This window comes from Grus americana, unplaced genomic scaffold (assembly GCF_028858705.1).
Source record: "Grus americana isolate bGruAme1 unplaced genomic scaffold, bGruAme1.mat scaffold_700, whole genome shotgun sequence".
NCBI lineage: Eukaryota > Metazoa > Chordata > Aves > Gruiformes > Gruidae > Grus > Grus americana.
The window spans coordinates 1,766-23,771 of NW_026561917.1; the positions used below are offsets into that span (position 1 = coordinate 1,766).

Sequence of the window (22,006 nt, forward strand, 5' to 3'; positions counted from 1 at the left end):
AGAACAATGATTTGTCTCAGCTCCCATCTCTTTTATCTCCTCTGGAGCTGGGGGTGCAGCGCCAATATGCAGGAGGGCTTTTGGAGCCAGGAGCTCAGCTGCTTCATGGAAGAGCAGCCCCAGTGGCCCTTGGGGTTGCTCCTCCCTGCCTCAGTGCACAGACCCTTTCTGCCAGGTGCCAGTCAGGGCTGCTACTTCCCTGGAGCCACGGCCATGGACAACAGCAGGATGTGATCTTTTCAGTGCGGATCTCTCCTCACTGCCACGTTGTCCTGCTGTGCCCTTGTATTTGTGTTAGCCCTAGAGTCTTGTGTAAGGAGAGACAGTCCTGTTGTCTCCTCAGGGGCATCCCTGTGGCTGCAGGCAGGAGCAGGTAATGTGCACCACTGTGTCAGAGCTGGCGTCCCTACTATCCCCACCGTGACCAGAGGGGCTCCTCAGGGCAGGGTCGGAAGAGCAGGTTCCAAAGCTGGTTCCAGGAATACACCCAAGGAGCTGTTCCCTGAAAAGGCCTCTTGATGTTCTGGGTTTCTTGACAGATACACAAGGACAAACTCAGAGTCCCAGGATGATCTGTTAGGGACCAAGGGCTGGACCCAGAGTTCCCTTCTTGGTGGCACATTGTGCTGGTTTCGCCTGGGGTAGAGTTAATTTTCTCCATAGTAGCTAGGATGGGGCTGTGGTTTGGATTTGTGCTGAAGACAGTGTTGATAATACAGGGATGGTTTTGTTATTGCTGAGCAGGGCTTACATGGAGTCAAGGCCTTTTCTGCTTCTCACACCAGCCCACCAGCGAGTAGGTTGGGGTGCATAAGATGTTGGGAAGGAAGACAGCCGGGACAACTGACCCCGACTGACCAAAGGAATATTCCATATCGTATGACACCATGCTCAGCATGTAAACTGGCGGAAGAAGAAGGAGGAAGGGGACATTTGGAGTGATAGTGTTTGTCTTTCCAAGTAACCATTCTGCGTGATGGGGCTCTGCTTTCCTGGAGATGGCTGACCACCTGCCTGCTGATGGGAAGCGGTGAATTAATTCCTTGTGCAGCTTTTGCTTTACCTATTAAACTGTCTTTATCTCAACCCACGAGTTTTCTCTTTTACTCTTCATATTGTCTCCCCCATCCCGCCGGGGGAGGTGGGGAGGGAGCAAGCATCTGTATGGGGCTCAGTTGCCGGACAGGGTTAAACCATGGCACACATGCCTAAGCAGACAACAACTGGTCTTTGACTTATCTGCCGGGCACTGTTCCCACCTGCAGCGGGGCTGATGGCAGATGCCATCCTGGAGAGGAATCGGGAGCTGCCAGAAGTCAGGGGATCTCCAGGGACAGTGCGTGAGCCTGGGTGGGCAACTCATAAAATGAGTGACCATCCAAGGTAATGTGTCCCACTGGAAAAGGTGAGCCTGAGGAGACCATGGGATGACAAGGGCCCTGCAATGCCAGGAGAGGCTGTGAGGAGCTTGCAGCCAAAGGGACATGGGACTGGAGAGTGGTTCAGGACACTCTCTTGGAAAGCCCATGGGATGGATCTAGTGCAGCCCTCCCCCGCCCTTTGTGCCATTGGAGACACCCACTGGTCCTGCCATCACTTTGGTCAGTTGGGGTCAGCTGTCCCGGCTGTGTCCCCTCCCAAATTCCTCTGCACCCCTAGCCTACCCTCTGGTGGTTTGGTGTGAGAAGCAGAAAAGTCCTTGAATTAATTGCAGAAGAAGAAATCTTGATCTTCCCCTGTACTTGGACTGCCAGTACTTTGTCCGTGATCCTGTGTATTTAATCTCCTGAATCTTGCCACCTCTGCTGACAAAATGACTAGGTCTAAAGGCATTTCTCAGCAGGCTATCTGGACCTATGCCCTTCCTGTTGCTCTCCAGTCTCCCCCTCTCCTTACTCCTTGCTCAGTCAGATCCCTCTCAACTACCCAGGTGCTGCTTTGAGCTTCAGGGAGTTAGAGGCCTGCCCTTGTCTTTCGGCAGTCTAGTTATCTCTTCAGCCCACTCCTTCATTCTCTTTATATCTCTCATTTCGCATCTATCTCTCTAAAATATTTCTCGGGAGGTTACCCCTTTTGGATGATGACCCTCACTGGAGGAGGTTCACCAGGTTGAAGAAACCCACATCCCTCAGCCTCGCCACACAGGGCACATGCTTTAGCCCTGAACCGCAGAAAAGGTTAGGAAAGCCAAAGGCCTGATAGAAATTAGTCTGGCCAGGGACGTCAAGGACAACAAGAAAAGCTTCTATAGGTATGTCAGTGATAAGAGGAGGACGAGGGAAAATGTGGGTCCCCTCCAGAATGAAATGGGTGAACTGGTTACCCAGGATATGGAGAAGGCTGAGGTACTCAACGACTTCTCTGCCTCAGTCTTCACTAGCAAATGCTTGAGCCACACTGCCCAGGTCACAGAAGGCAGGGACTGGGAGAATGAAGAACCACCCACTGTAGGAGAAGATCAGGTTCGAGAATATCTAAGGAACCTGAAGGTGCACAAGTCCATGGGACCTGATGACTTGCATCTTGAGGGAACTGGCGGATGAAGTGGCCAGGCCACTCTCCCTCATGTTTGAGAAGTCCTGGCAGTCTGGCGAAGTTCCCGCCAACTGGAAGAGGGGCAACATAACCCCCATTTTTAAGAAGGGTAAAGAGGAAGACCCAGAGAACTACAGGCTGGTCAGTCTCACCTCCGTGCCTGGCAAGATCATGGAGCAGACTCTCCTGGAGACTATGCTCAGGCACATGGAAAACAAGGAGGTGATTGGTGACAGCCAACATGGCCTTACTAGGGGCAAATTGTGCCTGACAAACTTGGTGACCTTCTATGATGGGGTTACAGCGTCCGTGGATAAGGGAAGGGCAACTGACGTCATCTGCCTGGACTTGGGCAAGGCATTTGACACTGTCCCGCACGACATCCTTGTCTCTACATTGGAGAGACACGGATTCGATGGATGGACCACTCGGTGGATAAGGAATTGGCTGGATGGTTGCACTCAAAGAGTTGTGGTCAACGGCTCAATGTCCAAGTGGAGAACGGTGATGAGTGGTGTTCCTCAGGGGTCGGTACTTGGACCGGCACTGTTCAACATCTTTGTCGGTGACATGGACAGTGGGATCGAGTGCACCCTCAACAAGTTTGACGACAACACCAAGCTGTGTGGTGTGGTCGACACGCTGGAGGGAAGGGATGCCATCCAGAGGGACCTTGACACGCTGGAGAGGTGGGCCCGTGTGAACCGCATGAAGTTCAACAAGGCCAAGTGCAAGGTCCTGCACGTGGGTTGGTGCAATCCCAAGCATGACTATAGGCTGGGCGAGGAATGGATTGAGAGCAGCCCTGAGGAGAAGGACTTGGGGTTGTTGATTGATGAGAAGCTCAACATGAGCCGGCAGTGTGCGCTTGCAGCCCAGAAAGCCAACCGTGTCCTGGGCTGCATCACCAGCAGCGTGACCAGCAGGTCAAGGGAGGTGATCCTGCCCTTCTACTCCGCTCTTGTGAGACCCCACCTGGAGTACTGCATCCAGCTCTGGGGGCCCCAGTACAGGAGAGACATTGAGCTGTTGGAGCGAGTCCATAGGAGGCCACGAAGCTGATCAGAGGGCTGGAGCACCTCTCCTATGAGGACAGGCTGAGAGAGTTGGGATTGTTCAGCCTGGAGAAAAGGCGGCTCCGGGGAGATCTAATTGTGGCTTACCAGGTTCTGAAGGGAGCCTACAGGAAGGATGGTGAGGGACTGTTTATGAGGGAGTGTAGTGACAGGACAAGGGGTAATGGGTTTAAGCTGAAGGAGGGTCGATTTAGATTAGATATTAGAAAGAAATTCTTTCCTGTTAGAGTGGTGAGGCACTGGAACAGGTTGCCCAGAGAGGTTGTGGATACCCCATCCCTGGAAGTGTTTAAGGCCAGGTTGGATGATGCTTTGGGCAATGTGGTCTAGTGGAGGGTGTCCCTGCCTGCAGCAGGGGGGGTGGAACTAGATGATCTTTGAGGTTCCTTCCAACCCAAACCATGCTATGATTCTATGATTATACTCAGTGGAGATCTAGTAAAGCTGGCTGATGAAAAGGCAGAGAGGAACTTGGCTCTCCCTATGCTACATGACTCCATCTCATCAGAGGAATCCCTGCGTAGGCTGCCCAGGACATAACAAATAGAAACACGTTCTATCATCCTAAACGTGGGCATCTGATGTCATTTCCTTTGGCCAAAGAGATTCCCCTCCAGCCTCCATGATGATGACCCGAGATGCTGCCCTGTCTCTCAGCATGGCCCCACTAGATCTTCCAGCCAGCTCCACGTGTCTTGCACCACCTCTGGCACTTCAAGTGTCACCAGGTCTTTGCCTCTGAACACGTCAGTCCTGGCCTCCGTCCCCATTAATTAGCACGGGAGCTGAGACAAGGAGCTCGCAAGCAGGTGCCTATTGTGTGCACTCCTGAACTGAGGCCAGAGGAATCCCACCTCCGGTGGGTTTGTGCTGTGCGTGGGGGGGCACCTGGGTCCACTTCTAGCCCCAGGACTAGAAATGTGGAATGGGGACTGAATCCCTTCCCTCGGCAGTGGTGAACGAGATCATTCCCTGTCCCTGCCTGGATGTCCTGTCCAAAGATGGGACAATGAACAGGTGATGCTTGGACATCACTCTTTTTCAGATGGCAGAAATGACACTGCTGGAATGAAGTCTCTCTCCCCTGCTGCAGGAGAGAACATCAGAGATTGCTTCAGCCTGTTTCACAGCAGGTTCCCCCGGAGCCCCATGGACATTCTCTGAGGGAGCCCAGAGGGGGCAGAGAAAGTGCTGCCTTGGGCTGGTCCTCTGCTGCTGAGCTGGGCTGGGCTCCTGGGATGGAGGGAGCTCCTGGCAAGCGGGCAGCGCTGCAGAGAGACAGCTCTGCCCAGGAGCAGGGCTGAGGGCACTGCCTGCAGGCCCCAAGAGGAGACCTGCGAGGCAGAGAGAGCTTCAAGGCAGTTGGGAGCGGGAGGATGCTGAGAGCTCACTGAGGGAGAAATCTTCACAGCCCTCTACGTGGTAAGTCTCTGGCTGCAGGGCAACGCAGCTTCAGTTCCTGGAGGGATCTCCTACAACTGGTACATCTGACAGTTTATGGGCTCTGTCAGGAGGACTCTGTCAGTTTCTCTAATGTAGAGGAGGAGGCTGTGCTCCAGAGCAGGGCTTCCCTGCTGCTCCATCGGAGAGACAGGGTGCAATTGCTGCCTTCTCCTAGGGATGGCTGCAGGGGTGTGAAGCCAGATGTGCAGCCACGGGTGCCCAGGGCTTGGTAGCCTGGTTGGGCAGCAGGAGCCTGGAATTATTTCTCTGTTCTAGAGAGGGCACTGAGACCCCACTTCTTGTTAGCATTTCCTGAGCTGCTCTTTAACAACTGCACACACAGGGATGCCCCTGGGCAGTGCCTGGCTACCAGGAGGTGTCTGCAGGGCAGAGCTGAGCACACAGCCGGTGGGATGGGGACTGTGAGCACTGACAGGGGAGAAGCATGGAGGCAGAGAAGCAGCTCCCAGCAGGGACTACTCCAGGCAGCAGAGAAATGGGCAGGGAGGGAGAGGGAGCTGCTCCCAGAAACGCCGTGGGAGGGAGGATTCTGGCACCTCCCTGCCATCCGCTGCAGTGCAGAAGCCTTCACCAGAGAAAACCCTTGCTCTTCTCTCCCACCCAGCATAGCCTCTGCCCTTACAGCCATGGGGACTCGGTCATCTTCTCAATGACCTCAGCCCTGAAGAGGAGAAATTATCACATACCCGACCGTCTGTCCCTGTCCTGCCTCCGTCGGCAGCAGCACTGTGGCATTTGTCCATTTTCCCCCTCCATTCTCTGCTCCTCTTGTTCCTGTCACTGGACTGGGATGGGGGGTGGCATTGAGATGCACCTCAGAGACCAGCCCTGGGGGTCTTGGTACACGGATTTGTCCATGGGAGTAAAGTGTCCCAATCCCCTCCTAATCCCCCGGCTCCCAGCGATACAAAAGGGAAAACTCTCCCTTCAGGACACCCCAGCTTCAGGGTTTGTTTCCCTCCTTGTTTCCCTGCTGGGTGGTATCCTGTGCTTGAACAAGGGCACAGCTCTCCTGTGGCAGGTGTGTGTTATGAAGGAGCCCCATGGAGAAGACACCTCAGTGCTAAGGCCATGGGAATGCTGCTGGGCGGTTGTGCACGGGCAGCTGCACTGAGCCCTCTGTGTCCCTGGCCGGGAGGGCAGAGCTGAGATCCTCCTCAGGTACAATGAGACAGGGTGAGGGGTTTGGAGATTGCACTTGGGAACTGGATTCCTCTGCTCTCAGCAACGTCCAGTTCCTTCTCCGGGGAACATCTGGGGGCAATCATCCCCCAGCTCAAAGAACTGCCCGCACACAGCAGCAGAGACCAGGGCTGATGGACAGACTGACTGTCCTCACTCTGCACAAAGGCACTGTCCCTTTGCCTGCCAGGACCCACAAGATTGCACCTGGAGTGCAGCAGAAGTGGCAGTGCTCACAGGTGCTCCTCAGGTGTGGTGGGGCAACTAGAACAAAATACACAAAGCAAAATCCCCTCAACTCTGCTCTGCGGTCAGGTGAATTGGGAGGGACAATACTGAAAAGTCCTTTGATATCACGAGGGGATTTGATCTTATGTGACCCCGAGTTCCTGTTTAGCTATTGCTGTAGGGATGAACTGATTCCTGCAGAGACTCCAGCAGAGCCCCCAGCTACCTGCGGCACCCTCAGCCAGCACCAACCACAGCTGATGAGAGGGACCTGCCAAAGGTCTTCCTGAAGGAGGGGAGGCAGTTTCAGTGGAGTTTCTGTGAGAAATGCACTAGGTTTTGCTCAGAGAAGAATGCTCTAACTTGTCACTGCCTTATCCTCCTTGAAAAGGTCCCCATGCCTAGATGAAGGAAATGTCCAACAGCAGCTCCATCACCCAGTTCCTCCTCCTGGCGTTCACAGACACACGGGAGCTGCAGCTCTTGCACTTCTGGCTCTTCCTGGGCATCTACCTGGCTGCCCTCCTGGGAAACGGCCTCATCATCACTGCCATAGCCTGTGACCACCACCTCCACACCCCCATGTACTTCTTCCTCCTCAACCTCTCCCTCCTCGACCTGGGCTCCATCTCCACCACTCTCCCCAAAGCCATGGCCAATTCCCTCTGGGACTCCAGGGCCATCTCCTACACAGGATGTGCTGCACAGCTCTTTTTCTTTCTCTTTTTGATGTCAGCAGAGTACTGTCTCCTCACCATCATGGCCTACGACCGCTACGTTGCCATCTGCAAACCCCTGCACTACGGGACCCTCCTGGGCAGCAGAGCTTGTGCCCACATGGCAGCAGCTGCCTGGGGCAGTGGGTTTCTCTATGCTCTGCTGCACACGGCCAATACATTTTCCCTACCCCTCTGCCACGGCAATGCTGTGGACCAGTTCTTCTGTGAAATCCCCCAGATCCTCAGGCTCTCCTGCTCAGATGCCTACCTCAGGGAAGTTGGCCTTCTTGTGGTTAGTGCCTGTTTAGGATTTGGGTGTTTTTTGTTTTCATTGTGGTGTCCTATGTGCAGTTCTTCAGGGCCGTGCTGAGGATCCCCTCTGAGCAGGGACGGCACAAAGCCTTTTCCATGTGCCTCCCTCACCTGGCCGTGGTCTCCCTGTTTGTCAGCACTGCCATGTTTGCCCACCTGAAGCCCTCCTCTGTCTCCTCCGCAACCCTGGATCTGGTGGTGTCACTTCTGTACTCGGTGGGACCTCCAGCTGTCAACCCCCTCATCTACAGCATGAGGAACAAGGAGCTCAAGGAAGCCGTGTGGAAACTGAGGACTGAATTTTGTCCAGAAGCTGTAAAGTGTCCACCTTCTTCAGCATGTGACTCATAATGTAACTCCTTACAGGCCCAGTCTTTCTTGATTAGTTTTTGTTGTTGTCATTGTTGTTGGGTCAGTTGTTTTCTTTTCTTGCTTTTTTTACTGTGATCATGCTGTCCACAAAGAAACGTGGACACCCCACTTCTACTTATCTACCTCACTCGTGGGACCCAGCAACTGTCTGAACAAGGAGCTATACTCCTTCTTTAATTATACAAAATAAATGTACTTGCAGGGACTTGTCTGTTTGAGACCCAAGCAATGAAAACCAAACCAAATGATCTTCCTTGCAAGTTCCCTACAAAGTTAGAGAGCAAATGAAGGACCAAAAACCCTCCACAGAGAAAGGGCAATGGGGCAGTCATGGAGTCCCTCATACCTATGGAATGGGGAATGTTCCCAGCCCTTAGACAACTGTCTTCCTCCTCTCTCTCATGACCTGCGTGGTGTTTGTGCCTGGGAAAACCCTCATCATCATGCGGATGGTGGCAAAGCAGCATCTGCACACCCCCATGGGCTTCTTTTTGAGGCATCTGTCTTCCCTGGAGACCTGCTACTGCACCACCCCCCTGCCCCAGCTGATAGCCAGCTTCATGACTGGGCACAGCACCATCTCTGCTCATCACGGTGTTAGTGTACTGTTTTCTGCACCTTTTGCATGTACAGAGTGTTTACTACTGGTGAGCACATCCTACCATCAGTACTGGGCTGTGTGCCACCCCCTGCTCTCTACAAGACTCATGAACTGGCAGGTCTGTCTGCAGAGGGCAGCTGCCCCTTCGCTAGGGTGACTTCTGTCATCTACAGCAAGCAGCTCAGTTGTGTGCCAGATGTAGTTCTGTGGCTGCAGTGGCGCGGACCACTTCTGCTGTGATTTCACCCCCTTGCTGGAGCTCTCACGCAGTGACACTGTGACACTCATGCTCTTTGCTTTCATCGCCTGCTTTTTCGATCCCATCCTTCCCTTCCCATGTGCATCAGAGCTGCCACCCTGGGGCAGCTCTCCCATCCAACGTGGGCAGCCAGAAAGCCTTCTGCACCTGTTCCTCTCACCTCAATAGTGCCACTGCTTTCTACAACACTCACTTTCTTAGGTGTGTGATGCCCAGAACAGCCCTCCTGAGACAGTTTGACAAAGCCCTTTTTCTACACCATCCTCACATCCCTGGTCAATCTCTTCATCTACAGCCTGTGGACCAGAGAAGTTGCAGGAGGGAAACACTGAGAAAAACGCTCAGGAAAGCTGTCAGCAGCAGAGAGAACCCATTGGAGTGGTGGGCCTTTAGGAAGAAATCACTTCTGGTTCTCTTTTGAACCCATCCAGAGGACCTGGACTGGTGTGTGCCATGTCCTGGGAGCTCCCTGGATGTGTTGGCTATGAAGAAGGCTTTTGGTGTGAGAAGGAGCAGAGAGGTGTCATCATGCGGCCTCTCAAGCATCTCGGAAGGTGCAGAGAGATCAGGGAGGTTCCAAGGTCCTCAGAAAAGGCAAATATCAAACCCATCTTCAAGAATGGCAAGAAGGAGGACTGGGAGTGTTGCAAGTTGGTCAGCTTCATCTCACTTCCTGGGAAGGTGACAGGGCGCATGCACTTGCAGCCACCTCCATCACTTGTTGGACAGAAGAGGATTGCTGAGCCCATGTGGGAGGGGAGCAAAGGGCATGCTGTGTGCCTGGACTTTTGCACCTCCTTGGATGTGCTTTCCCATAGTCTCCTTAGAGCAGGTTGTTAACATCTGGACTGAAGAAGTGGACGATGTGGTGGGTGGGAAGTTGACTGGCCAGGATCAGGAACAAATTCTGTCAGTGGTACAAAGTCTGAGGAGGAGCCAGATACTAGCAGCATAGGTCAGCGATCAGTAAAATTTCATAACAAATCATTAAAAGCTGGAAATGAAGACTTTGTCAGCTGTTACATAGATTTCTTTTTCTGCATAGCCTTCAACTTTTGTCTAACATTTACATTCCGCACTTAATGCAGTTGTCCGCACAGAGGTGGCCACTGCAGCCAAGAAGCCCTGTGGTAACTGAAGCACCCCTGTGGGAAAAGTGACGCAGGAACCCTTCGGATGCATGAGCGGGTTTGCAGGCAGGGAACCTCTGGGATGGTGCAGGGCATCACCTTCCCCCAGTGCTGCTGGGTGGGCAGTGAAGAGGCCTCTCAAGCGCAGCAGCACAATGTGCCCCCTTGGATGCTGGCTGTGAGGTCACTTCTGGCTGGTCAGCAGCGGGGAGAGAGATACTCTGAGCTCATGAGTTTCATCAGAAAGAGGCCCCCAACAAGATGACGCATTTGGGGAGGACAGGAGGAGCCTGGGCAAAAGAAATGGGAGACTTGGGGGAAGGAAGACATGCTTGGCCAGTAGACACTAAAGAGTTAAAATAGGTTATGGAGATGTTGCTGTGAAAACATTGACGGTGAAGACATTCATGTTAAGCCCTTCCACTGTGTCTAACCAGTAACCTTAAGCCCTAACTCTACCCCTAAAGGCTAATCCTCACCCTGACAGTAAACCACTCTTACTGACCTAACTGAGCTTAGGCTATCCCTAACCTCAAACCTAACATCTAACCCAAATCCAAACCCCATAACTCCTTACCCTTACCCTATTGCTTCCCCTAGCCCCTAGCCTCCACCCTTAGCATTTAAACACTGGCCTTAAGCCTGGCCCTCACCCCAGCCCTACACAAAACCCTAACCCACAAAGCCAGCCCACAGCCTTCACGCGAACCAGGCACCTTCAGCAGAACACCAAACCCTCTCCCTAAGCCTTTGCCTAATCCCCAGGACTGAAAGGTGAGCTCTAATCCCTAAGCCCGAACCTCAACACCTGACTCCCACAGCCCTCGCTCCTGTGCTCTAAGCCCCTCACCTTCAGCCCCTCCTCACCCTAACTTGCTCTGACTGGCCCCTTGGACAGGGCAGGGATTGAGAGGTCCCAGAAGAGTCGCCTGGTGTTGGAGGAGGAGTGCGAGGTGACCTGTATCTGATGAGCTCATGGGCCACAAAGAGGAGATGGGTGGGAATGCTATGGTGAGGCCAGCTGTGCTCCAGGATCTCAGGGGCCAGCAGGAGGCACAAGGCTCTGAAGGTGGCTGTGAGGTCACAGCTGGGAGGTCACTTCTGTCTCTGGAGTTGATAGGGCAGCAGCAGGAGCATTGCTGGGAAAGGGACCGTGAGGTCCCTTCTTTCTGCAGTAGCTGATAGGTCAGCCCCTGACTCATGGCTGGGTTATCTGCTTTTAGGCTCACATCTGCCGGCATCCCCAGCAGGCCAGCAGAAGGCATGTGGTTGGCAAGTTGATTGTGGAAATCCCTTTCCCTAAGTTGCTGGTAGGCCCATCCAGGAGGAGGGCTTGGATATGGGTTGTCATGTCCTTTCCACCTGAGTACCTGATGGGCCAGCAGCAGGTACATGGCTTGGCTGCATTTACTGGAGAAGCTGAAAGGCCCGCATCAGGCATGTGGCTTGGAAGATAATGGTGAGGTTCCTTTTGTCTGGTCAGTTGTTAGGCCAAGAGAAGGCTGATGGGTTGGCTATCATTATGACATCAATTATTGCTGAGAAGCTCGTATGCCAGCAGGACACATATGGTCATGGAGGTGAGTGTGAGGTCACTGGAACCTCCAGTCACTTGCGGTGACTGGCCATCAGCGGACACATGGCTGTGGTGTTGCCTATGACATCACTTCTGCCTGAGAATCTGACAGCCAGCAGCAGGCATATGACTTGGTCGTTGTTTTGTACCTGGAGGTTCTGGTTTGTTACGTCCCCCGTAAGAAAGGCACGCAGACTCGGTGAAGTATCATTTAAAATGCCATTTGATGGAGCAAACATTATAAACAGTGACTGAGGCCAACTGAACACAGGGCTGTATTAGGAGGACTGTGGCCACCCAGGCAAGGGTGTTATCACCCCCCTTGACGCAGCGCTGGTGTAGCCACATCTGGACTCGTGTGCCTGGGCATGGGGTTGCCAGCCTGGAGGAGTGGGCAAGAACTGGAGCAGCCCCAGAGGACATCTGCCAGGAAAGGGGGTTGGGGCCTCTGTGGAGAAGCTGAGAGACTTGGGTGGAGTGGAGGTTCAGGGCACTACAGTAGCAGCCCAAAACTGCTGAAGGGTGGTTTCAGAGATGATGGAGCTTTTCTTGGTAGTGGGAAGAGAAGCAAACCGTCACAAAGTGCAGCTTGGAAGGTTCAGACTTGTTGTGTTGAAAAAGAAATGTCACTCAAAGGGTAGCCTTGGGGTGCAAGAGATCACCCAGAGGGTGTCTGGATCAGCCCATGGCTTTGTCTTTCAAGGAAAAGCCAACAAGGCTAGAGAGACTTCAGTGAAGGTAACAGAAATGCTGAGGCGAGACCTTGGTGGGAAATAAAGATGGGTGTCTGCAGCCTGAAGGGAAAGAGGTGCAGGCATGGAACGTGTAGGACAGACTGCATTAGAGATGGCCAAGGACTCTGGCACGGCTGAAAGGCCCAACAGGACCGAGGTATTTGCCCTCTTGGCTGTGGCAGCTCACTCTGTCACCAGGGCCTACCAGGTAAAATGTTATTTTGATGCTCTGGACTTTGTCTCTTCCTCACCCCTGCCTGGGGAGGCCTGGGGGTGTTGCACGGTTCTCCTACACTGGGCATTGCTCACCCTTGTAACCGTGGGATAGGGGCCGTGAAACAGAAACTATAGGATCAGGTTGAGATAATTAGTTTGTAACCAAGGTAATAGGTAATGAAGCTAACTGACCGTGGCAAGGTACAATGCTGCTATGTTCCATGCACAGTCCCTACCAAACTGAACAATAGGTTTGGAGATATTAATCTTATGAAGTAAGTTGCTATGGACAGGTGCACCTACAACAAGGATACTGCGCATGCCTGCAAGTAGAGGGTCACCCAGCGGACACGGGTGCGAGACCACTGATGACCACCAGGGACCCTTGAGGACCACCGACTCAAATCACTGAGCATGCGTGACGGGGAGGAGAATATGGAAATGGATTCTAAGAAATGATTATCACAGGACTGCCTTTTCTTGGAAAAATAATGAATATGTATATTTTGATTCTATACGACTTGTGTGTTGGTGATCACCTGGCATGCACGTTGGGTGGAGCTATCCCCCGTGCATCCAGCGCTGCGATAAAGAATGCCTGCCTTTTAACACTACATTGGTGTTACGAGGTTTATTCCTGGATTTCGGTGACACCCTCACACCCAAATGCCCCCAGGAAGAGCCCTGAGCCACGCGTGAGGGACAGGATCTGCCTTCCCTGGGCCTGGGGGTCAGGCCTTGGCCCTTCTGCTTCATGAAACAAACCAAGGGTTTCCTCAGCATTACAGCCACCTGCACTCTGCCTTTGCCTACCTGCAGTCATGGCCTCCAATTATCTGCTCTAACGAGTCCACAGGGAGGCTTTGTCAGTAATGGCCCTCGGTGGGGACCATTAATGCTTCAAGGTACTTTGGGTTTCGCTTCTGACTTTGACTTCTTGAGCAGTCTGTTCAATCTCCTCTCAGTATCTGAGGTTCACAGACTCAACCCCAAATACACCATGGACTCATTAAAATACAGAAAGTCCTAGCAAGCCAATAATCCTCCTGTAATTTTCTTCAAGTCTTCAAGACTTGTACAGGGAATTGGAGTCATTTCATTGTGTAGTTAAGGAGGAAGATTCTAAAGCACTCCTAATAAAAAATACATTTTATTTTAAAGATTGTATTTTATAACTTTTCCGTTTAGAGAAGAGGTGATAGAAGCATTCTGCAATTGATATTGATCCAGATGGTGTCCTCATAAGGTCTGGACACGTAAGATAATCAGTCCCTTGAGGTCTGACACTGTATGGACAGCCTTGTTCCTCATCTCCCCAACCCCACTGCTTCTCTCATTGTCCCCCTGGGATTTGTGTGACTTTTCCTTACATCAGACTTCTACAGTGCAGTCTCTGCAGCTGGGTGTTACAGCTCCTTTGCACCATCTCCCACCTGTTTTCCTTAGAGAACTGGCCCAGAAGGATTTTTCCTGTTTGCAAGCAAAGCGTGAGAAACGTTCATAAACAGAACACGCTCTGCAAGCATATGCTACGTACAAGTTCTTCTAACGAGGTTGCCTTTCCACAAGGGATAATCTTATGAGAAATGTTGTAGATAGATAGATCCAAAAAGGTAGATATAAACATAATTAAAGAGTTGGCCAAGGAGACAATTAGACTACTGGAAGACAGGCAAACTTTTAACTCCCTGATGTCAAAGCAGCAACTGGATAGGTGACAGGAATCTGAATGAACAAAATGTAAGGGGAAAAGAAACGGGAGAATGGAGGGAAGAGCCAAGCAAAGCAAAGCATCAGAAACGTTCATAAACAGAACATGCTCTGCAAGCGTATGCTACTGACGTGGTTTAGCCCCAGCCGGCAGCTGAGCACCACGCCTCACCCCTCCCTCGGCGGGATGGGGAGGAGAATGGAAAAACAAAGGCAAAGCCTGGTGGGTTGGGATAAGGACAGTTTACTGGGATGGCAAGGGAGAGGGAAACAATCAACAACAGTACTGATAACAGATATTCACAATGGGTGATAACAGATATTCACAATGGGTGATAACAGAAAGCAATTTACTGATCCAACGACCCAACCAACCAGACGCTCAGCCCGTCCCAGAGCCACCACGAACCTGCCCCTCCCTGACTAGCCCCTTTTTATGGTGAGCATGATGTCACACGGTATGGAATAGCCCCTGGCCAGCTTGGCTCACCTGTCCTGGCTCCTTGTGAAATTAACTCAATCCTCGCCAGAACCAGGACATTATCCACCCCTTATTCCATACCATCTACGTCATGCCCAGATTATTTCACAGATCTCATTCCCTTACTCTACGGGCCATCGCTCTAAAATATCTGTCGAGTTCATTTAGTCCATGGCTTTGGGTTCCATCTGCCATTACAGTCTCTCAGAGCAGGAGCAATGGTGTGTGCTGCTGGATTGTTGCACACTGCATCCGGAGTTTTCATGGCTGGTGTATCTGGTATGGTCCATGCTCGCAGTCTGGATGTCAAAGATGTGATTTTCAATGAAGTTCCTGGGCACCAGTTGAAGTCAGTGCTAGTTCCATCATCGTGGCACTTTGTTCAGGTTCAAAGTCCACCCTTCATTACTTTTGGGTGATTCTTATGGTCATACCATTGATACACTATATAGCTATTAACATCATACAATTTAATTCATTGGCTATTTTCACCCCAAATCAAATCCCCTTGGGGCACACATCGGACTTCCCCATCCTTTCTCATCACCCACCAAGTGCACCCTGGTCCCTGAGCAAAAGCAATCCCGCAGATGGGCTTGCCTTTGCCTGAAGCAGGGATAACCCAAACTGTCTTTCTCAACGTATTTTTCATAGGCACTACAGGAACTTTATCCCCTTCCACTGGGCGTGGAAATTTTGATTGGGCAGGGCCAGCTGGATTGGCAGATCCCCTAGTGTTAACCAACCAGGTGGCCTTTGCTAGATGTGTGTCCCAGTGTTTGAGGGTCCCACCACCCATTGCTCTCAGGGTAGTTTTTAGCAGTCCATTGTACCTTTCAATTTTCCCAGAGGCTGGTGCATGACAGGGGGTGTGATACACCCACTCAATACCATGCTCTTTGGCTCAGGTGTCTATGAGGTTGTTCCGAAAATGAGTCCCATTGTCTGACTCAATTCTCTCTGGGGTGCCATGTCGCCACAGGACTTGCTTTTCAAGACCCAGGATGGTGTTCCGGGCAGTGGCATGGGGCACAGGATATGTTTCCAGCCATCCAGTGGTTGCTTCCACCATTGTAAGAATGTAACGCTTGCCTTGGTGGGTTTGTGGGAGCGTGATGTAGTCGATTTGCCATGCTTCCCCATATTTATATTTCAGCCATCGGCCTCCATACCACAGAGGCTTTACCCGCTTGGCTTGCTTGATTGCAGCGCATGTTTCACATTGATGGATGACCTGTGAGATGGCGTCCATGCTCAAGTCCACCCCTCGATCATGGGCCCATCTATATGTCGCATCTCTTCCTTGATGGCCTGAGGTGTCATGGGCCCACCGAGCTATAAATAATTCACCCTTACGCTGCCAGTCCAAATCCACCTGAGCCACTTCAGTCTTGGCAGCCTGATCCACCTGCTGGTTGTTCTGATGTTCCTCTGTGGCCCGACTCTTGGGTACGTGGGCATCTACATGACGTACCTTTACAACCAGCTTCTCTAGCCGGGCAGCAATATCTTGCCACAATGGGGCAGCCCAGATGGGTTTGCCTCTGCGTTGCCAGTTGTTCCGCTTCCACTGCTGTAACCACCCCCAGAGGGCATTGGCCACCATCCATGAGTCAGTAGAGAGGTACAGTGTTGGCCACTTTTCTCTTTCAGCAATATCTAAAGCCAGCTGGATGGCTTTCACCTCTGCAAACTGGCTCGATTCACCTTGTCCTTCAGCAGCTTCTGCAACTCCCCGTGTAGGACTCCATACAGCGGCCTTCCACCTTCAATGCTTTCCCACGATGCGACAGGACCCATCAGTGAAGAGGGCATATGGCTTCTCATCTTCTGTTAGTTTATTATATGGTGGGGCTTCTTCAGCACGTGTCACCTCCTCCTCTGGCGACATTCCAAAATCTTTCCCTTCTGGCCAGTCCCTGATCACTTCCAGAATTCCTGGATGACTGGGGCTTCCTATTCGAGCCCGCTGTGTAATCAGTGCAACCCACTTGCTCCACGTAGCATCGGTTGCATGATGTGTAGAAGGAGCCCTCTCTTTGAACATCCAGCCCGGCACTGGCAGTCGGGGTGCCAAGAGGAGCTGTGCTTCAGTGCCAATCACCTCTGAAGCAGCTCGAACCCCTTCATAGGCTGCCAATATCTCCTTTTCCATTGGAGTGTAGCGGGCCTCGGATCCTCTGTATCCCCGACTCCAAAACCCCAGGGGTCGACCTCGAGTCTCCCCTGGTGCTTTCTGCCAGAGGCTCCAGGTAGGGCCATTCTCCCCGGCTGCGGTGTACAGCACATTTTTGACATCTGGTCCTGCCCGGACTGGCCCAAGAGCTATGGCATGAACTATTTCCTGTTTAATTTGTTCAAAAGCTTGTCGTTGCTCAGGGCCCCATTTGAAATCATTCTTCTTCCAGGTTACGTGGTAGAGAGGGCTTACACTCAGACTGTAATTCGGAATGTGCATTCTCCAGAAACCCACAACACCTAACACTGTGTCTCCTTTTTGTTGGTTGGTGGAGACATGGCTGCTATTTTGTTGGTAATATCCATTGGGATCTGACGCCGCCCATCATGTCACCTTATTCCTAAAAACTGGATTTCCTGCGCAGGCCCCTTCACCTTACTTTGTTTTATGGCAAAGCCAGCCTGCAGCAGGATTTGGATTATTTTCTTCCCTTTCTCAGAAACTTCCTCTGCTGAGCTGCCCCATACAATGATGTCATCAATGTATTGCAGGTGCTCTGGGGCTTCACCCTTTTCCAGTGCAGTCTGGATCCGTCCATGGCAAATGGTGGGGCTGTGTTTCCACCCTGGGGCAGTCGATTCCAGGTGTACTGGACGCCCCTCCAAGTGAAGGCAAACTGTGGCCTGCACTCTGCTGCCAAAGGGATCGAGAAAAATGCAGTAGCTATATCAATTGTGGCATACCATTTGGCTGCCTTTGACTCCAGTTCGTATTGGAGTTCCAGCATGCCTGGCACGGCAGCACTCATCGGCGGTGTGACTTCATTCAGGCCACGATAGTCTACCGTCAGCCTCCACTCTCCATTGGACTTCCGCACTGGCCATATGGGACTGTTAAAGGGTGAGCGGGTTCTGCTGATCACTCCCTGACCCTCCAGTTGACGAATTAGCTCATGGATGGGAACCAGGGAGTCTCTGTTGGTGCGGTATTGCCGCCGGTGCACAGTTGTGGTAGCAATTTGCACCTGTTGCTCTTCAACCCTCAGCAACCCTACAACAGAAGGTTCCTCCGAGAGGCCGGGCAAACTAGACAATGGTTCAATTTCCTCCGCTTCCAAAGCAGCTATTCCAAAAGCCCACCGGTAGCATTTTGGATCTTTGAAATACCCTTTCCGGAGGTAATCTATGCCCAGGATGCACGGAGCCTCTGGCCCAGTCACAATGGGGTGCTTTTGCCACTCATTCCCAGTTAGACTTACTTCAGCCTCCAACAGAGTCAACTGTTGGGATCCCCCCGTCACACCAGAAATAGATATCGGTTCCACCCCTTCCTAGCTCGATGGCATTAGGGTACACTGTGCACCAGTGTCCACTAGGGCTTTGTACTCCTGTGGGTCCGATGTGCCAGGCCATCGGATCCACACAGTCCAATAAACCCTATTGTCCCTTTCCTCCACCTGGCTGGAGGCAGGGCCCCTCTAGTCCTGCTCATCATAGTCACTATTCACCTCTTGCAAAAAGGACTTAGAAGTCCCTTCAAGAGGATCATAAGTATGATCGGGCCTCTCACTTGGTCTGGGGGGCTGTCGGGTGGAAACTGGAGCAGCATTCTTTCTGGAAGAGTCCCTTTGTACAGCTGTCTTGCCTTGTAACTCATGTACTCGTGCCCGCAGGGTTGAGGTAGGCTTCCCATCCCATTTCCTCATGTCTTCTAAGTGGTCACGCAGATAAAACCACAGGATACCTCATGGTGTGTATGCTCCATATCCCCTCTCTGGAGCAGAAAAACGCTTACTCCTAACAGCTGCAATACGGGTCTGCGCAGGTGGGGAGTAAGATATATCCTCTTTGAGTTGCCGGACGTCCTGGGACAGTTTCTCCACAGCCGAGACGAGGGAGGAAGAAAGGCTCTCTTCATATTGCCGGAGTCGGCCAGCCACTTCGTCCACTGTGGGTGCCTCTTCACTTTTCCAGTCGATGACTGCCAGTGAGTTGGCGTACGATGATGGTGCACTTCGTACAAATTTTCGCCACATGGGTCGGGTACACTGGACTTCATCGGGGTCTGTGGGCAACTGTGCATTGTCCGGATCATAATAAACCATCTCCCGCACAGCTAATTCCCTCAGATATTGGATACCTCTCTCCATAGTGGTCCACTTGCCTGGCCGACATACAACATCTTCGCTGAAAGGATACCTTTCCCTCACACTTGACAGGAGTCGCCTCCAGAGGCTGAAGGCCTGCGCCTTCTTCCCAATTGCCTTGTCAATGCCCCCTTCCCTAGACAAGGATCCCAGCTGCTTGGCCTCCCTGCCCTCCAGTTCCAGGCTACTGGCCCCGTTATCCCAGCAGCGGAGCAGCCAGGTAATAATGTGCTCCCCTGGAAGGCGGCTGAAATCTTTCCGCATATCTCGCACGTTCATCGCACGTTCTCTCTGCTGCTCCATCCTCCTCACTTTTTTCCCCTGCTCCAACGGGGGGTCTTTCCCACGAGGGACAGTCCTTCATGAACTTCTCCGATGTGGGTCCTTCCCATGGGCCGCATTTCTTCATGACCTGCTCCAGCGTGGGTGCCTTCATCAGGGTGCAGTCCTTCAGGAGCAGACTGCTCCAGCATGGGTCCCCCGTGGGGTCTCAAGTCCTGCCAATAAAACTGCTACAACGTGGGCTCCTCTCTCCATGGGGTCACAGGTTCTGCCAGGAGCCTGCTCCAGCACAGGCTTCCCATGGGGTCACAGCCTCCTTCAGGTGTCTCATTCATGCTGGAAGGCACCTCGGGAGGTGTCTGAACCTCCTGCTCAAAGAAGGCTCAGACCAAACTACTCACAGCTTTATCGAAACACATCCGGTTTGCTTTCTGGGGCAGAGACGGTGCACACTCCCTGGGAAATGGCTTCCAGCATGTGAGTATCCTCATGCTGGAAAACTCTCTCCCTATATGCAGCCTGACCCTCTCTTGTTCCGGGCCATTGCCTCTTGTCCTTACGTCTCGTACCACGCACATAAGCCTGACTCGGACTTCCTGGGAACGGTGCAATGCTTCTGCAAGAACTTCCCTTCTCCAGGCAGGACAAGCCCAGCTCCTTCAACCTCTCCTCATAGGCAGCGTCCTGACATTCTTGAGGGCCCTTTGCTCAACCTGCTACAGCTTGCCAACATCCTTCCTCTACTGGGGATCTGAAATCGGGATGCAGTAACCTGGAAAATCCCTTCCCCCAATTTCCTGGCCGTGCTCCTGCTCTGACAGCCCAGGATGCTGGTGGCCTCCCTTGCTGCCAGGGCACACGGCCGCCTCCTGTCCAGCTCCCTGCCCACCGAGACCTTTCCCACACGGCTGCTCCCAGCCAGGCAGCCCCAGGCTGTGCCATTGCCAGGGTGAGTCCCCTGCAGGGGCAGAAACTGCCACTTGCCCTTGCTGGAGTTCAGGAGGTTCTTGCCCATAGATGCTCTTCTCCTCCTTGAACCATTTCCCTGATCACAGAGGCCTGGAGACCTTTTCAGTAAAGACTCAGGCACAGAAGGCATTGAGTCCCTCAGCCCCACCTGTGCCTGCTGTTATTAAATCACCCTCCCTGTTCAGCAGCAGCAGCAGGCTGGCATTTCAGTTGTTCAGCCTAAAGGTCATCTCTAACGGGTCTCTAACAGGTGATCAAAGCTCATCTTTTCACTCTTGACTTTCCCAGGTGACCTTTGCCTTTCCCGAAATCCTACCTGCACAATGATGTTATGGCTCAAAATTTTCTCGTTTGTGGAAGGATCTCAGAAAGGCACTGCAGGGACCTTTTATTTATTTTTTATTGTAACACAGAGAGAGCAAGGCTCTCCATATACACAGCCACTCAGTCAGAAAAGAAAGCAGACAGTGAATGAGAGAGGGGATGACAACATCATTACAAGTAAAACACCATGCCAAAAACCAAAAAATGCAGACAACAGACTGGACCTGTAATAAGTTACATCATAAATAAATGCTATGCAGAAGAGGGGCAGTTTTTTGCTTCTGAATAACATCCGGTCATCAGTTTCCACACTGCATACTTGAGCTCCTGGTTCCTCATGCTGTAGATGAGGGGGTTTACGGCTGGAGGTACCACCGAGTACAGAAGTGACACCACGAGATCCAGGGTTGTGGAGGAGACAGACGGGGGCTTCAGGTGGGCAAATGATCCAGTGCTGAGAAACAGGGAGACCACGGCCAGGTGAGGGAGGCACGTGGAAAAGGCTTTGTGCCGTCCCTGCTCAGAGGGGATCCTCAGCACGGCCCTGAAGATCTGCACATAGGACACCACAATGAAAACAAAACACCCAAAGTCTGAACAGGCACTAAGCACAAGAAGGCCAGCTTCCCTGAGGTAGGCATCTGAGCAGGAGAGCTTGAGGATCTGGGGGATTTCACAGAAGAACTGGTCCACAGCATTGCCGTGGCAGAAGGGTAGGGAAAATGTATTGGCCGTGTGCAGCAGGGCATGGAGAAACCCACTGCCCCAGGCAGCTGCTGCCATGTGGGCACAAGCTCTGCTGCCCAGGAGGGTCCCGTAGTGCAGGGGTTTGCAGATGGCAACGTAGCGGTCATAGGCCATGACGGTGAGGAGAAAATACTCTCCTGAAATGAAAAAAAGAAACAGAAAGAGCTGGGCAGCACATCCTGCAGGAGATGTCCCTGGTGTCCCAGAGGGAATTGGCCATGGCTTTGGGGAGAGTGGTGGAGATGGAGCCCAGGTCGAGGAGGGAGAGGTTGAGGAGGAAGAAGTACATGGAGGTGCGGAGGCGGTGGTCACAGGCTATGGCGGTGATGATGAGGCTGTTTCCCAGGAGGGCAGCCAGGTAGATGCCCAGGAAGAGCCCAAAGTGCAAGAGCTGCAGCTCCCGTGTGTCTCCAAATGCCAGGAGGAGGAACTGGGTGATGGAGCTGCCGTTGGACATTTGTTCACTCTGGGCATGAGGAACTGTTCAAGGAGGAAAACACAGTCAGTTAGCGGAGACTTCTCTGAGCAAAATGAAATCCATTACCCATAGACTCTGCCCCTACTGCATACAGCCCTTCTCATTTCCCAGGAGACCTCCTACACTTCCATGGGTGCAGCTCTGGTTGGTGCTGCCTGATTTTGCTGTGAGGAGCAGAGCCTCTGCCCGCTGGCTGCCGAGGAGTCAGCCCTGCTCTGCAGCAGTGGGTTCGTGGGAACCAGGGGGGGACAGGGGCCAGTCCTGGGGTTTGGCTTTGTCAGGTGAA

The 22,006-nt window shown here is 52.5% G+C and overlaps 1 protein-coding gene across 1 annotated transcript; it reads right to left on the bottom strand.

Moving 5' to 3' along the window:
- Positions 1 to 20,747: 20,747 nt before the first annotated feature.
- On the bottom strand, positions 20,748 to 21,356 carry LOC129200957 (olfactory receptor 14C36-like). Its single transcript, XM_054812205.1, has one exon. The coding sequence runs from the start codon at positions 21,354 to 21,356 to the stop codon at positions 20,748 to 20,750; it is 609 nt and encodes a 202-aa protein (XP_054668180.1).
- Positions 21,357 to 22,006: the final 650 nt, after the last annotated feature.

Coding starts and splice junctions, on each gene's coding strand:
- LOC129200957 (XM_054812205.1), bottom strand. CDS start 21,356: ATGGCCTATGACCGCTACGTTGCCATCTGCAAACCCCTGCACTACGGG.